Source organism: Oncorhynchus tshawytscha, linkage group LG19 (genome assembly GCF_018296145.1).
Source record: "Oncorhynchus tshawytscha isolate Ot180627B linkage group LG19, Otsh_v2.0, whole genome shotgun sequence".
In the NCBI taxonomy this organism is placed as follows: Eukaryota; Metazoa; Chordata; class Actinopteri; order Salmoniformes; family Salmonidae; genus Oncorhynchus; species Oncorhynchus tshawytscha.
The window spans coordinates 51,814,359-51,831,858 of record NC_056447.1 but is presented as its reverse complement, the minus strand read 5'-3'; the positions used below and the strand labels follow the sequence as shown (position 1 = coordinate 51,831,858).

The 17,500-nt window shown below is 43.0% G+C and overlaps 1 protein-coding gene across 1 annotated transcript in view; it reads left to right on the top strand.

Moving 5' to 3' along the window:
• Positions 1 to 17,500, top strand: part of LOC112219050 (cGMP-inhibited 3',5'-cyclic phosphodiesterase A-like) — a 221,420-nt gene that overhangs the window by 125,034 nt on the left and 78,886 nt on the right. Inside the window, exon 2 of the mRNA XM_042301860.1 lies at positions 15,025 to 15,066. Coding sequence (XP_042157794.1) covers positions 15,025 to 15,066 — 42 coding nt within the window. The remainder of the gene's footprint in view (positions 1 to 15,024; positions 15,067 to 17,500) is intronic.

The following is a 17,500-nucleotide window of genomic DNA, read 5'->3' as shown; positions in this document are numbered from 1 at the left end:
TTCTGTCTTTTTAAAATATTTTTTATATAGCAATAGGAGTTCTGATTTACAAGGAATGGACTGTTTTAAGTCCTGAGAGATGGAAGCTTAGAAATACATAGGCTGAGTAGGCTCCCTATTCCCTATAGGTCGTGGTCAAATATAGTGCACTACATAGGGAATAGGGTTCTATAGGGCTCTGGTCTTAAGTAGTGCACTATATAGGGAGGAGGGTTCTATAGGGCCATGGTCTAAAGTAGTACACTATATAGGGAATAGGGTTCTATAGGGCCCTGGTCTAAAGTAGTGCACTATATAGGGAGGAGGGTTCTATAGGGCCATGGTCTAAAGTAGTGCACTATATAGGGAATAGGGTTCTATAGGGCCATGGTCTAAAGTAGTACACTATATAGGGAATAGGGTTCTATAGGGCCCTGGTCTAAAGTAGTGCACTATATAGGGAGGAGGGTTCTATAGGGCCATGGTCTAAAGTAGTGCACTATATAGGGAATAGGGTTCTATAGGGCCATGGTCTAAAGTAGTGCACTATATAGGGAGGAGGGTTATATAGGGCCATGGTCTAAAGTAGTGCACTATATAGGGAATAGGGTTCTATAGGGCCATGGTCTAAAGTAGTGCACTATATAGGGAATAGGGTTCTATAGGGCCCTGGTCTAAAGTAGTGCACTATATAGGGAGGAGGGTTCTATAGGGCCATGGTCTAAAGTAGTGCACTATAGGAATAGGGTTCTATAGGGCCATGGTCTAAAGTAGTGCACTATATAGGGAATAGGGTTCTATAGGGTCCTGGTCTAAAGTAGTGCACTATATAGGGAGGAGGGTTCTATAGGGCCATGGTCTAAAGTAGTGCAATATAGGGAATAGAGTACCGTTGGGGATGGGGATCCATGTATGTCAGTCTCGGTGCAAAACATGACACTCAATCTGGCTCATGGCGTTTTTATGAGGCCGGAGCTGCGTAAAGGATTTAAGGAGATTTATTGTCTTATTATGATCTAGTCATTATTTTTGGAAAGATACAGTACGTAGGAACAAGTCAAAAGGTCAGTGATGGGTTACACACACCTCATTTGTTTTGTTGAGGGGGCGAGTGTGTGTGTGTGTGTGTGTGTGTGTGTGTGTGTGTGTGTGTGTGTGTGGAATTGTATTGTTTTATTATGGTTCAGTATGTACGATGTAATATCACTCATTAGTAGACTAATATCACTCATTAATAGATGTAATGTCACTCATTAGTAGATGTAATATCACTCATTAGTAGATGTAATATCACTCATTAGTAGACTAATATCACTCATTAGTAGACTAATATCACTCATTAGTAGACTAATATCACTCATTAGTAGACTAATATCACTCATTAGTAGACTAATATCACTCATTAGTAGATGTAATATCACTCATTAGTAGATGTAATATCACTCATTAGTAGATGTAATATCACTCATTAGTAGACTAATATCACTCATTAGTAGACTAATATCACTCATTAATAGATGTAATACCACTCATTAGTAGACTAATATCACTCATTAGTAGACTAATATCACTCATTAGTAGACTAATATCACTCATTAGTAGACTAATATCACTGATGCTTAGGAGCCAATTCAACAACATTCAGTGGTGGGGTTCTACTTTCAGTGGAACTGATGGCTCTTAAAGAAACTGAGAGGACCAGTATGTTGCTGTGATGGGTTCAACCATTACAGACCAGTATGTTGCTGTGATGGGTTCAACCATTACAGACCAGCATGTTACTGCGATGGGTTCAACCATTACAGACCAGTATGTTGCTGCGATGGGTTCAACCATTACAGACCAGCATGTTACTGCGATGGGTTCAACCATTATAGACCAGCATGTTGCTGTGATGGGTTCAACCATTACAGACCAGCATGTTGCTGTGATGGGTTCAACCATTACAGACCAGCATGTTACTGCGATGGGTTCAACCATTATAGACCAGCATGTTGCTGTGATGGGTTCAACCATTACAGACCAGCATGTTACTGCAGTGGGTTCAACCATTACAGACCAGTATGTTGCTGTGATGGGTTCAACCATTACAGACCAGTATGTTGCTGCGATGGGTTCAACCATTACAGACCAGCATGTTACTGTCATGGGTTCAACCATTACAGACCAGTATGTTACTGCGATGGGTTCAACCATTATAGACCAGCATGTTACTGTCATGGGTTCAACCATTACAGACCAGTATGTTGCTGCGATGGGTTCAACCATTACAGACCAGCATGTTACTGTCATGGGTTCAATCATTACAGACCAGCATGTTGCTGCGATGGGTTCAACCATTATAGACCAGCATGTTACTGTCATGGGTTCAACCATTACAGACCAGCATGTTACTGTCATGGGTTCAACCATTACAGACCAGCATGTTGCTGCGATGGGTTCAACCATTACAGACCAGCATGTTACTGTCATGGGTTCAACCATTACAGACCAGTATGTTACTGTGATGGGTTCAACCATTACAGACCAGTATGTTGCTGTCATGGGTTCAACCATTACAGACCAGCATGTTACTGTCATGGGTTCAACCATTACAGACCAGCATGTTACTGCGATGGGTTCAACCATTACAGACCAGCATGTTACTGTCATGGGTTCAACCATTACAGACCAGTATGTTGCTGTGATGGGTTCAACCATTACAGACCAGCATGTTACTGCGATGGGTTCAACCATTATAGACCAGCATGTTACTGTCATGGGTTCAACCATTACAGACCAGTATGTTGCTGTGATGGGTTCAACCATTACAGACCAGCATGTTACTGCGATGGGTTCAACCATTATAGACCAGCATGTTACTGTCATGGGTTCAACCATTATAGACCAGCATGTTACTGTCATGGGTTCAACCATTACAGACCAGCATGTTACTGTCATGGGTTCAACCATTACAGACCAGTATGTTGCTGTCATGGGTTCAACCATTACAGACCAGTATGTTGCTGTGATGGGTTCAACCATTACAGACCAGCATGTTACTGTCATGGGTTCAACCATTACAGACCAGCATGTTACTGTCATGGGTTCAACCATTACAGACCAGCATGTTACTGTCATGGGTTCAACCATTACAGACCAGTATGTTGCTGTGATGGATTCAACCATTACAGACCAGTATGTTGCTGTGATGGGTTCAACCATTACAGACCAGCATGTTACTGTCATGGGTTCAACCATTATAGACCAGCATGTTACTGTCATGGGTTCAACCATTACAGACCAGCATGTTACTGTCATGGGTTCAACCATTATAGACCAGCATGTTGCTGTCATGGGTTCAACCATTACAGACCAGCATGTTACTGTCATGGGTTCAACCATTACAGACCAGTATGTTGCTGTGATGGGTTCAACCATTACAGACCTCCATGCCCATGTAAAGGCCATTTTACTTTTCAACATAATCAATAGGATATTTAGTTAATGAAGCCAAGTGAACATCTGGATCCCAGGTTCTTCCAAGGTCTATAAGGGTTGCGTGTGAGCATGTGCACGTACAAGTGTGTGTGTGTGTGTGTGTGTGTCCAGGTCTAATGAGGAACTGTTATTTCCTCCAGGACACCTCCTTCCTACTCTCTGGCATCCTGGGACATGAAGTCTCCAGGCTGTCCTTAGCCATCTGTCCCAATGTCACTTTAACTAAAAACACTGACAGCACTGAAAGCAAGAGGACATTTTAACTACAAAATTTAGAGTTTAAAAAAGAAGAAGTATTTATCGAATATTTTTCACAGTTTTTTTTCATCAGAAATAATTGCTGATGGGTCCCTTCATGTATGTGTAAAATATGACTTTTAGATGGTTGTGTTTTATATTTGTGGTTTAACTGGAATATTTGTAGTTGTGTATTTGACTGTGATATGTGGTTGCCTCCTTTAGCTTTTGATAAATGCCAGTGGTTTAAATTAAATACACTTTAAAGTACCACTTGTGTTTTTTTTTGTGTGTATCTGTGCTTTACTATTGTCACGAATGCACCGTGAGTCAGGAAGCAAGCTCAGGGAGTGTTTTAATAAATAAACAAAACATAAAACACGAAACACACAACGCACCGGCATGAAAACAGAGTCAATAACACCTGAGGAAAGAACCAATGGGGAGTGACAGATAGAGGGAAGATAACCAAGGAGGTGATGGAGTCCAGGTGAGTGTCATTAGGCGCAGGTGCGCGAGACGATGGTGACAGGTGTGCGGGATAATCATCAGCCTGATGACCTAGAGGCCGGAGAGGGAGTATACGTGACAACTATTTATATTGTTGACTACTTTAGCTTTTACTTCACTACATTCCTAAAGAAAATAGTGTACTTTTTACTCCATACATTTTCCATGACACCCAAAAGTACTTGTTACCTTTTCAATCCTTAGCAGGACAGGGAAATGTTCCAATTCACACACTTAAAGACAACATCCCTGGTCATCCCCTGCCTCTAATCTGGTGTACTCAATAAACACAAATGATTCATTTGTAATTCATTTTGTCTGAGTATTGGTGTGCCCCTGGCTATCCGTAACAAATGTAATAAAAATGGTGCTGTCTGGTTTTATAAGGGATTTTAAGTGATTTATACTTTTACTTTTGATATTTAAGTATATTTTAGCAATTACATTTACTTTTGATACTATTTTAGATTTTTAACTCAAGTAGTATTTTTACTTGGGTGACTTTCACTTTTACTTTAGTCATTTTCTATTAAAGGTATCTTTACTTTTACTCAAGTATGAGAATTGGGTACTTTTTCCCCCACTGATGAATGCACGCATCATCGCTCTGGATGAAAAGCATCTATTAAATGTCAAATGAAAACATTTAGATCTCACATTACTGCATTGAATTATACCAAAAAAATATAAAACAAATATTGATGTCACAAATGTACTATTTGTACATTTCTTTATAAAAAAATATATCGTTTTTTTTTGTTACATTAGACTGGTACTGTGACTACAGTACCACTCAGTAGCCAACCAGACCAGTCTGTGACTACAGTACCACTCAGTAGCCAACCAGACCAGTCTGTGACTATCACTCAGTAGCCATCCAGACCAGTCTGTGACTAACACTCAGTAGCCATCCAGACCAGTCTGTGACTATCACTCAGTAGCCATCCAGACCAGTCTGTGACTAACACTCAGTAGCCATCCAGACCAGTCTGTGACTATCACTCAGTAGCCATCCAGACCAGTCTGTGACTAACACTCAGTAGCCATCCAGACCAGTCTGTGACTATCACTCAGTAGCCATCCAGACCAGTCTGTGACTATCACTCAGTAGCCATCCAGACCAGTCTGTGACTAACACTCAGTAGCCATCCAGACCAGTCTGTGACTACAGTAGCCATCCAGACCAGTCTGTGACTAACACTCAGTAGCCATCCAGACCAGTCTGTGACTAACACTCAGTAGCCATCCAGACCAGTCTGTGACTATCACTCAGTAGCCAACCAGACCAGTCTGTGACTAACACTCAGTAGCCATCCAGACCAGTCTGTGACTAACACTCAGTAGCCATCCAGACCAGTCTGTGACTACAGTACCACTCAGTAGCCAACAAGACCAGTCTGTGACTAACACTCAGTAGCCATCCAGACCAGTCTGTGACTACAGTCACTCAGTAGCCAACCAGACCAGTCTGTGACTAACACTCAGTAGCCATCCAGACCAGTCTGTGACTAACACTCAGTAGCCATCCAGACCAGTCTGTGACTACAGTACCACTCAGTAGCCAACAAGACCAGTCTGTGACTAACACTCAGTAGCCATCCAGACCAGTCTGTGACTACAGTACCACTCAGTAGCCAACCAGACCAGTCTGTGACTAACACTCAGTAGCCAACCAGACTAGTCTGTGACTTAACACTCAGTAGCCAACCAGACCAGTCTGTGACTACAGTACCACTCAGTAGCCAACCAGACCAGTCTGTGACTACAGTACCATTCAGTAGCCAACCAGACCAGTGTGTGACTACAGTACCACTCAGTAGCCAAACAGACCAGTCTGTGACTTACACTCAGTAGCCAACCAGACCAGTGTGTGACTACAGTACCACTCAGTAGCCAACCAGAGCAGTGTGTGACTACAGTACCATTCAGTAGCCAACCAGAGCAGTGTGTGACTACAGTACCACTCAGTAGCCAAACAGACCAGTCTGTGACTTACACTCAGTAGCCAACCAGACCAGTCTGTGACTGTCACTCAGTAGCCAACCAGACCAGTCTGTGACTACAGTACCAATCAGTACCCATCCAGACCAGTCTGTGACTACCACTCAGTAGCCACCCAGACCAGTCTGTGACTACAGTACCACTCAGTAGCCATCCAGACCAGTCTGTGACTACACTACCACTCAGTAGTCATCCAGACCAGTCTGTGACTAACACTCAGTAGCCAACCAGACCAGTCTGTGACTACAATACCACTCAGTAGCCATCCAGACCAGTCTGTGACTACACTACCACTCAGTAGCCATCCAGACCAGCCTGTGACTAACACTCAGTAGCCATCCAGACCAGTCTGTGACTAACACTCAGTAGCCATCCAGACCAGTCTGTGACTACAGTACCACTCAGTAGCCAACAAGACCAGTCTGTGACTAACACTCAGTAGCCATCCAGACCAGTCTGTGACTACAGTACCACTCAGTAGCCAACCAGACCAGTCTGTGACTAACACTCAGTAGCCATCCAGACCAGTCTGTGACTAACACTCAGTAGCCATCCAGACCAGTCTGTGACTACAGTACCACTCAGTAGCCAACAAGACCAGTCTGTGACTAACACTCAGTAGCCATCCAGACCAGTCTGTGACTACAGTACCACTCAGTAGCCAACCAGACCAGTCTGTGACTAACACTCAGTAGCCAACCAGACTAGTCTGTGACTTACACTCAGTAGCCAACCAGACCAGTGTGTGACTACAGTACCACTCAGTAGCCAACCAGAGCAGTGTGTGACTACAGTACCATTCAGTAGCCAACCAGAGCAGTGTGTGACTACAGTACCACTCAGTAGCCAAACAGACCAGTCTGTGACTTACACTCAGTAGCCAACCAGACCAGTCTGTGACTACAGTACCACTCAGTAGCCAACCAGACCAGTGTGTGACTACAGTACCACTCAGTGGCCAACCAGACCAGTCTGTGACTACAGTACCGCTCAGTAGCCAACCAGACCAGTCTGTGACTATCACTCAGTAGCCAACCAGACCAGTCTGTGACTGTCACTCAGTAGCCAACCAGACCAGTCTGTGACTACAGTACCAATCAGTACCCATCCAGACCAGTCTGTGACTACCACTCAGTAGCCAACCAGACCAGCCTGTGACTATCACTCAGTAGCCACCCAGACCAGTCTGTGACTACAGTACCACTCAGTGGCCATCCAGACCAGTCTGTGACTACACTACCACTCAGTAGTCATCCAGACCAGTCTGTGACTAACACTCAGTAGCCAACCAGACCAGTCTGTGACTACAATACCACTCAGTAGCCATCCAGACCAGTCTGTGACTACACTACCACTCAGTAGCCATCCAGACCAGCCTGTGACTAACACTCAGTAGCCATCCAGACCAGTCTGTGACTACAGTACCACTCAGTAGCCATTCAGACCAGTCTGTGACTACAATACCACTCAGAAGCCATCCAGACCAGTCGGTGACTAACACTCAGTAGCCAACCAAACCAGTCTGTAACTTACACTCAGTAGCCAACCAGACCAGTCGGTGACTAACACTCAGTAGCCAACCAGACCAGTCGGTGACTAACACTCAGTAGCCAGCCAGACCAGTCTGTGACTACAGTACCAGTCAGTGGCCAACCAGACCAGTCTGTGACTACAGTACCACTCAGTAGCCATCCAGACCAGTCTGTGACTACACTACCACTCAGTAGCCATCCAGACCAGTCTGTGACTACAGTACCACTCAGTAGCCAACCAGACCAGTCTGTGACTACACTACCACTCAGTAGCCAACCAGACCAGTCTGTGACTAACACTCAGTAGCCAACCAGACTAGTGTGTGACCACTCAGTAGCCAACCAGACCATTCTGTGACTACAGTACCACTCAGTAGCCAACCAGACCAGTCTGTGACTACACTAACACTCAGTAGCCAACCAGACCAGTCTGTGACTACAATATCACTCAGTAGCCAACCAGAGCAGTGTGTGACTACAGTACCATTCAGTAGCCAACCAGAGCAGTGTGTGACTACAGTACCATTCAGTAGCCAACCAGAGCAGTGTGTGACCAGTACCACTCAGTAGCCAAACAGACCAGTCTGTGACTTACACTCAGTAGCCAACCAGACCAGTGTGTGACTACAGTACCACTCAGTAGCCAACCAGACCAGTGTGTGACTACAGTACCACTCAGTGGCCAACCAGACCAGTCTGTGACTACAGTACCGCTCAGTAGCCAACCAGACCAGTCTGTGACTATCACTCAGTAGCCAACCAGACCAGTCTGTGACTGTCACTCAGTAGCCAACCAGACCAGTCTGTGACTACAGTACCACTCAGTAGCCAACCAGACCAGTGTGTGACTACAGTACCACTCAGTGGCCAACCAGACCAGTCTGTGACTACAGTACCACTCAGTAGCCAACGAGAACAGTCTGTGACTACAGTACCACTCAGTAGCCAACCAGACCAGTGTGTGACTAACACTCAGTAGCCAATCAGACCAGTCTGTGACTACAATACCACTCAGTAGCCAACCAGACCAGTCTGTGACTACAATACCACTCAGTAGCCAACCAGACCAGTCTGTGACTAACACTCAGTAGCCATCCAGACTAGTCTGTGACTACAGTACCACTCTGTAGCCATCCAGACCAGTCTGTGACTAACACTCAGTAGCCAACCAGACCAGTCTGTGACTAACACTCAGTAGCCATCCAGACCAGTCTGTGACTACCGCTCAGTAGCCATCCAGACCAGTCTGTGACTACCGCTCAGTAGCCATCCAGACCAGTCTGTGACTAACACTCAGTGGCCATCCCGACCAGTGTTGATATCACAAGCATGTAAGCATGAGCAGCCAAACCCTACACCCACACCAATGTGTTATTGGTACCTATTCAAACCAATCCCAGCACTTCTACCTTTTGCCCTAAATAAAGGTTCACTCTTTGCTTGACCAGCCAGACCCTCTCTCTCTCTCTCTCTCTCTCTCTCTCTCTCTCTCACCAACCCTATGGCTCTGAGCCACAGCAAGCAGCTCAGCTCTGCCACAGGAGTGGTGATGTGTAAACACTGATGGCTTGAAAAGTGGACCTATCCAAAGAGCAAACACCCCTGACATAAGCTCTGCGGTTGCTGTTACACCTGCCTTTCAGCATAGAGAAACAGTGATCGTTTAAATGTACATCTATTGCGGATTTGCTTTGAGCCGTGATGGTGGGTACTGGTGCCAGTTGCAGGCCGATCAACCTGAAACTCATGCGAACTTCAACTACTGTCCTTATTAACCCGGGTTGAGGCTCTAAAGCACTTCTAACAGTGTGTGCCAAGGGAACTGGAAATGTCACAGGCCTAATATAGGTGCACTAGGTGCATGATGACGCAGTTAAATCATTATCTTGCGTTCATGACTAGCCCTGTTTCAACTCTTCTATCCATTGTGCCGCCTCCACACTAACACACACACACACACACACAGTCTGCATAATGCACCCTAACTTCATGTATCGCTCATTAGTAGCTTCAGATCAGCCTAGTTGATATATGTCTGCTCCTATCATCAGCATTGTAAGTATTCTACTGACTAGAGAGACCCCAGGCATCAGTGACTAGCTGTACTGACTAGAGGGACCACAGGCATCAGTGACTAGCTGTACTGACTAGAGGGACCACAGGCATCAGTGACTAGCTGTACTGACTAGAGGGACCACAGGCATCAGTGACTAGCTGTACTGACTAGAGGGACCACAGGCATCAGTGACTAGCTGTACTGACTAGAGGGACCACAGGCATCAGTGACTAGCTGTACTGACTAGAGGGACCACAGGCATCAGTGACTAGCTGTACTGACTAGAGGGACCACAGGCATCAGTGACTAGCTGTACTGACTAGAGGGACCACAGGCATCAGTGACTAGCTGTACTGACTAGAGGGACCACAGGCATCAGTGACTAGCTGTACTGACTAGAGAGACCACAGGCATCAGTGACTAACTGTACTGACTAGAGGGACCACAGGCATCAGTGACTAGCTGTACTGACTAGAGACCAAAGGCATCAGTGACTAGCTGTACTGACTAGAGAGACCACAGGCATCAGTGACTAGCTGTACTGACTAGAGGGACCACAGGCATCAGTGACTAGCTCTAAACTCTAGCAGCATCACTCTTCACTGAGGTGGTCTTAGAGAAGTGCCTATCGTTGACATGCTGTTTTTATGTGTGTGTGTGTGTGTGTTGTTGTTGATTCTAATTAAGGCATGATGTTGTTGAGCAATGAGGTCAATCCCAGGGCTTTCTAATCAAACCAACCTAAGAGGTTCTGGCAGCCAGATAGCTACTAATTAATCTGAGTACCACACACCCGTATTAGGATTATAGCTACAGTCTCACTGCAGAATCCAACGTTTGTCCATAAACGTACAATTTTGAAGGCTTACATTTAAGGCATATATTCCCGAATGGTTAAGTTAAGGGTTAACACAGTCCTTATTCAGTGCAGCTGATAAAAGTCTCCTGACCCGGTGATAAGGCCACAGGAAGTGGACTATAAGCTTTGTTTACAAATCGTTTCTACTGTGGGAAACAGCAGTCACCGTAATAACACTGCTGTATCCTAAAGTAGCGTAACACAATACTACTACACACTAAGAAAATAGGGTTCCTCAAGGGTTCTTTGGGAAGGTGCTGGTTCTATAGTGGAACCACGATGACTCAAATAACCCATTGAGCCCTTCAATGGTTATTTTCAGTTCAGAAAAGGGTTCTTCTTCTCCTCTTTTATGTATTAACACGTAGTTACAGTTTTTCTTGATCGCTAAGACACATTTAATGAAACTGGGGTCCACTTGGATCTCCATCGGAACCTAATGGGTACAACAGTATTGTTTTTCACACACAATAAAAATGCTAAGCACATTTCTTGCAACGACAAAAAGTGTAAACAACTTTCTACAAAAGACTCAAAGATCATTTGAGTCGATCAAAGGTCAACATTTTGGTAACAGTTGATACAAATTACTCCCATGAATGTGAACCTCTTCTGCACACGTGCAAAACTTCTTCTGCGCAATTGTTCAACCAGGAATCAGTCCTTCTTCATGTGTGAAAGAGGTCACCTCGGAGTTGCTGTTGGAAAGAATGGATCGGACGTTCCAGGGCTAGCACACCTGATGCAACTTAACACAATAATCACATCTCAAATCAATAATCACATCTCAAAATCAATAATCACATCTCAAAATCAATAATATCTCAAAATCAATAATAACATCTCAAATCAATAATCACATCTCAAAATCAATAATAACATCTCAAATCAATAATCACATCTCAAATCAATAATAACATCTCAACTCAATAATCACATCTCAAAATCAATAATAACATCTCAAATCAATAATCACATCTCAAATCAATAATAACATCTCAACTCAATAATCACATCTCAAAATCAATAATAACATCTCAAATCAATAATCACATCTCAAATCAATAATCACATCTCAAATCAATAATCACATCTCAAATCAATAATCACATCTCAATCAATAATCGCATCTCAAATCTAAACATAATTTTCACATGCTTCGTACACAACAGATGTAGACTAACAGTGAAATGCTTACTTACGGACCCTTCCCAACAATGCAGAGAGAAAACAGATGAATAGAAAACTTCACCTGAAATGCTTTTCCAACCGTCTTGAAGGTGTTCCCACATATGCTGAGCACTTGTTGGCTGTTTTTCCTTCATTCTGTGGTCCAACACATCCCAAACCATCTCAATTTAGTTGAGGTTGGGTGATTGTGGAGGGCAGGTCATCTGATGCAGCCCTCCATCACTCTCCTTGGTCAAATAGCCCTTACACAGCCTGGAGGTGTGTTGAGTCATTGTCCTGTTGAAAAACAAATGATAGTCCCACTAAGCGCAAACCAAATGGGATGGTGTATCGCTGCAGAATGCTGTGGTAGCCATGCTGGTTAAGTGTGCCTTGAATTCTAAATAAATCATTGACAGTGTCACCAGCAAAGCACTCCCACACAATCACACCTCCTCCATGCTTCACGGTGGGAACCACACATGCGGAGATCATCCATTCATCTACTCTGCGTCTCACAAAGACACGGCGATTGGAACCAAAAATCGCACATTTGGACTCATCAGACCAAAGGACAGATTTCCACCGGTCTAATCTCCATTGCTCATGTTTCTTGCCCCAAGCAAGTCTCTTCTTCTTATTGGTGTCCTTTAGTAGTGGTTTCTTTGCAGCAATTCGACCGTGAAGGCCTGCTTCATGCAGTCTCCTCTGAACAGTTGATGTTGATGTGTCTGTACTTCCACAAATTCACTTTTAACAAGGCACACCTGTTAATTGAAATTAATTCCAGGTGACTAACTCATGAAGCTGGTTGAGAGAATGCTAAGAGTGTGCAAAGCCGTCATCAAGGCAAAGGGTGGCTACTTTTAAGAATCTCAAATATAAAATATTTAACACTTTTTTGCTTACAACAAGATTCCATATGTGTTATTTCATAGTTTTGATGTTTACACTATTATTCTACAATGTAGAAAATAGTACAAATTAAGAAAAACCCTTGAATGAGTAGGTGTATCTAACCTTTTGACAGGTTCTGCATATATTTCATCCGTTTTGGAATGAGACTAGAAATTGAGCTCGGGTGCATCCTGTTTCCATTGATCATCCTTGAGATGTTTCTACAACTTGTCCACCTATGGTAAATTCAATTGATTGGACATGATCTGAAAAGGCAAACAGCTGTCTATATAATGTCCCACAGTTGACATTGCATTTCAGAGAAAAAAACTAGCCATGAGGTTGTAGGAATTGTCCATAAAGCTCAGAGACAGGATTGTGTCGAGGCACAGATCTGGGGAAGGTTACCAGAAAATGTATGCAGCATTGAAGGTCCCCAAGAACACAGTGGCCTCCATCATTCTTAAATGGAAGAAGTTTGGAACCACCAAGAGTCTTCCTAGAGCTGGCCCCTCAGGCCAAACTGAGCAATCAGGTCCCTTGGTCAGGGAGGTGACAAAGAACCCGATGGTCACTCTGACAGAGTTCCAGAGTTCCTCTGTTGAGATGGTAGAACCTTCCAGAAGGACAACTGTCTTTGCAACACTCCAACTTAGGAACCTTAGGAAATGGTTATTTATAACATCATACAGGTTCCATTTTGGAACCTTAGGAAATGGTTCTTTGTCGAAACTTCCAAAAAGGCTTTATGTAGCACCGAAGGGGGATCTGTTATGGTTACAAGCCAAATAACCCTTATTTGGCACAATATAGAGTACTTTTTTGTGTATAGCTAACTATAGCCATGCACAGTGTTCCTTGCTAAAACAGTACAGTTAGCTAACTGTAGCCATGCACAGTGTTCCTTGCTAAAACAGTACAGATGGCTAACTGTAGCCATGCACAGTGTTCCTTGCTAAAATAGTACAGTTAGCTAACTGTAGCCATGCACAGTGTTCCTTGCTAAAATAGTACAGTTAGCTAACTGTAGCCATACACAGTGTTCCTTGCTAAAATAGTACAGTTAGCTAACTGTAGCCATGCACAGTGTTCCTTGCTAAAATCGTACAGTTAGCTAACTGTAGCCATGCACAGTGTTCCTTGCTAAAATAGTACAGTTAGCTAACTGTAGCCATGCACAGTGTTCCTTGCTAAAATAGTACAGTTAGCTAACTGTAGCCATGCACAGTGTTCCTTGCTAAAACAGTACAGATGGCTAACTGTAGCCATGCACAGTGGTCCTTGCTAAAACAGTACAGTTAGCTAACTGTAGCCATGCACAGTGCTTCTTGCTAAAACAGTACAGTTAGCTAACTGTAGCCATGCACAGTGTTCCTTGCTAAAACAGTACAGTTAGCTAACTGTAGCCATGCACAGTGCTTCTTGCTAAAACAGTACAGTTAGCTAACTGTAGCCATGCACGGTGTTCCTTGCTAAAACAGTACAGTTAGCTAACTGTAGCCATGCACAGTGCTTCTTGCTAAAACATTACAGTTAGCTAACTGTAGCCATGCACAGTGTTCCTTGCTAAAACAGTACAGTTAGCTAACTGTAGCCATGCACAGTGCTTCTTGCTAAAACATTACAGTTAGCTAACTGTAGCCATGCACATTGCTTCTTGCTTTGGAGCTCTGCCGTGCGTACTTTGGAACTTGGAAAGCTTCAAAGATGCAGGGTTTATGTTTGTTCTGTTCGTTCAGTGGTGGCAGTGCATCTGATTTCTGTGTGTGCGTGTGTGTGTTTTGTGGAGCAGATAGACAGCGACAGCTCGTGATTAGTGACAGTGGTGCTGAGCTGGGTGACTCCTAGGGAAGTGGAAAATGGCTTTACGAGGCCTGAGCAATGTTCATTAGAGTACATAAAGTCGAAAGGCTCCACCGGGCCATTAGGCTGTGAATGGAACCAAAGTAAACCTGACTGTAAAATTGAATTAGAAAGCCTGATGCTTAATGGAAAGGTTTTTTTTTAAACTCCAGCATTTACTGATTCCCTCCATTCCTCTTCTTCCTGTTTTTTCCTTTCATTATTTAGCCTAGTTGAACAGCAGCAGGTGAGGAGAATAAGGATTTTCACAAGATAACATACTGTTATCTATAATAGAGAATGAATGATCGTGATTGTGGTTGTTGCGGTTGTTTTAGCACCCTTAAGTTGAAAAGTACAATTCAATGGTTGTACGTCACTCTGGATAAGAGTGTCTGCTTTATGACTAACATGTAAATGTACAGAATTGTCATTTCTCACTCACTCTGTTTTCCCTACAGATGCCAGAATGGGACAACAAGAGAAGCTCAAGAGGATCTCAGGTTAGTGTTTATACCACCTTATAGAGATATACTGGCTCGTCAGGTTAGTGTTTATAAGCCTTTATAGAGAAATACTGGCTCGTCAGGTTAGTGTTTATAACCCCTTAACATAGAGATATACTGGCTCGTCAGGTTAGTGTTTATAACCACTTATAGAGATATACTGGCTCGTTAGGTTAGTGTTTATAACCCTTCATAGATATATACTGGCTCGTCAGGTTAGTGTTTATACCACCTTATAGAGATATACTGGCTCGTCAGGTTAGTGTTTATAACCCTTTATAGAGAAATACTGGCTCGTCAGGTTAGTGTTTATAACCCTTTATAGAGAAATACTGGCTCGTCAGGTTAGTGTTTATAACCCTTAACATAGAGATATACTGGCTCGTCAGGTTAGTGTTTATAACCCTTATAGAGATATACTGGCTCGTCAGGTTAGTGTTTATAACCCTTTATAGAGATATACTGGCTCGTCAGGTTAGTGTTTATAACCCCTTAACATAGAGATATACTGGCTCGTCAGGTTAGTGTTTATAACCCTTTATAGAGATATACTGGCTCATCAGGTTAGTGTTTATAACCCTTCATAGATATATACTGGCTCGTCAGGTTAGTGTTTATAACCCCTTCTATAGAGATATACTGGCTTGTCAGGTTAGTGTTTATAACCCTTCATAGAGATATACTGGCTCGTCAGGTTAGTGTTTATAACCGCTTAACATAGAGATATACTGGCTCGTCAGGTTAGTGTTTATAACCCCTTATAGAGATATACTGGCTCGTCAGGTTAGTGTTTATAACCCTTTATAGAGATATACTGGCTCGTCAGGTTAGTGTTTATAACCCCTTTATAGAGATATACTGGCTCGTCAGGTTAGTGTTTATAACCCCTTATAGAGATATACTGGCTCGTCAGGTTAGTGTTTATAACCCTTTATAGAGATATACTGGCTCGTCAGGTTAGTGTTTATAATCCCTTAACATAGAGATATACTGGCTCGTCAGGTAAGTGTTTAACCCTTAACATAGAGATATACTGGCTCGTCAGGTTAGTGTTTATAACCCCTTATAGACATATACTGGCTCGTCAGGTTAGTGTTTATAACCCTTTATAGAGATATACTGGCTCGTCAGGTTAGTGTTTATAACCCTTTATAGAGATATACTGGCTCGTCAGGTTAGTGTTTATAACCCCTTATAGAGATATACTGGCTCGTCAGGTTAGTGTTTATAACCCTTTATAGAGATATACTGGCTCGTCAGGTTAGTGTTTATAACCCTTTATAGAGATATACTGGCTCGTCAGGTTAGTGTTTATAACCCCTTAACATAGAGATATACTGGCTCGTCAGGTTAGTGTTTATAACCCCTTATAGACATATACTGGCTCGTCAGGTTAGTGTTTATAACCCTTTATAGAGATATACTGGCTCAGTTTCAGGTTAGTGTTTATAACCCCTTAACATAGAGATATACTGGCTCGTCAGGTTAGTGTTTATAACCCCTTATAGAGATATACTGGCTCGTCAGGTTAGTGTTTATAACCCCTTATAGAGATATACTGGCTCATCAGGTTAGTGTTTATAACCCTTTATCAGGAGGATAACTTTCTCAAGGTGAGATGGATTGTCAGGGAGTAGTGACCACACTGAGGTTTTTTATTTTATTTTATTTCACCTTTATTTAACTTGGCAAGTCAGTTTAAGAACAAATTCTTATTTAAAATGACTGCCTAAACCGGCCAAACCCAGATGATGCTGGGACAATTGTGCGCCTTCCCTATGGGACTCCCAATCATGGCCGGTTGTGATATAGCCTGGTATTTTTTGTTATTTTTCATATTTTATTAGGATCCCTGTTCTGTTGCAAATGCAGCAGCTAATCTTCCTGGGATTCACACAAAACATGAACCATGACATAATACAGAACATCAATAGACAAGAACAGCTCAAGGACAGAACTACATAGATTTTTGTATTCAAACCAGGGTGTTTGTCGTCACGCCTCTAGCACTGAGATGCAGTGCCTTAGACTGCTGCGCCACTCGGGAGCCCAAGACAGGAACAATTATACAATGTAAAGTGTAGTGTAAAACATAGATTTGAAAACGGAATCCCAGAGTTGCATTCCAGAACATGATTATAACCCTAACTGTTAAAAGGTTTGTCCCTTATCTATCCGTCTTTGGATCGCTCTTGCACCTTTAGATTGGTCCGTCGAGACAGATTATTAAGGTCTCCCATTTTTCATGATCTTCTAGTCGGTGTACCAGTAATACAGACAGCTTTGACATTTAGCCTACAGTAAGTCATTGCACAGAAAGAGATGGCTCACTTAGCTATAGGTAAAAACTATATGGTTATTTGGATAGGTATACAGGTTCTTTGGATAGGTATTTGAGGGTTATTTGGATGGGTATATTAGGGTTATGTGG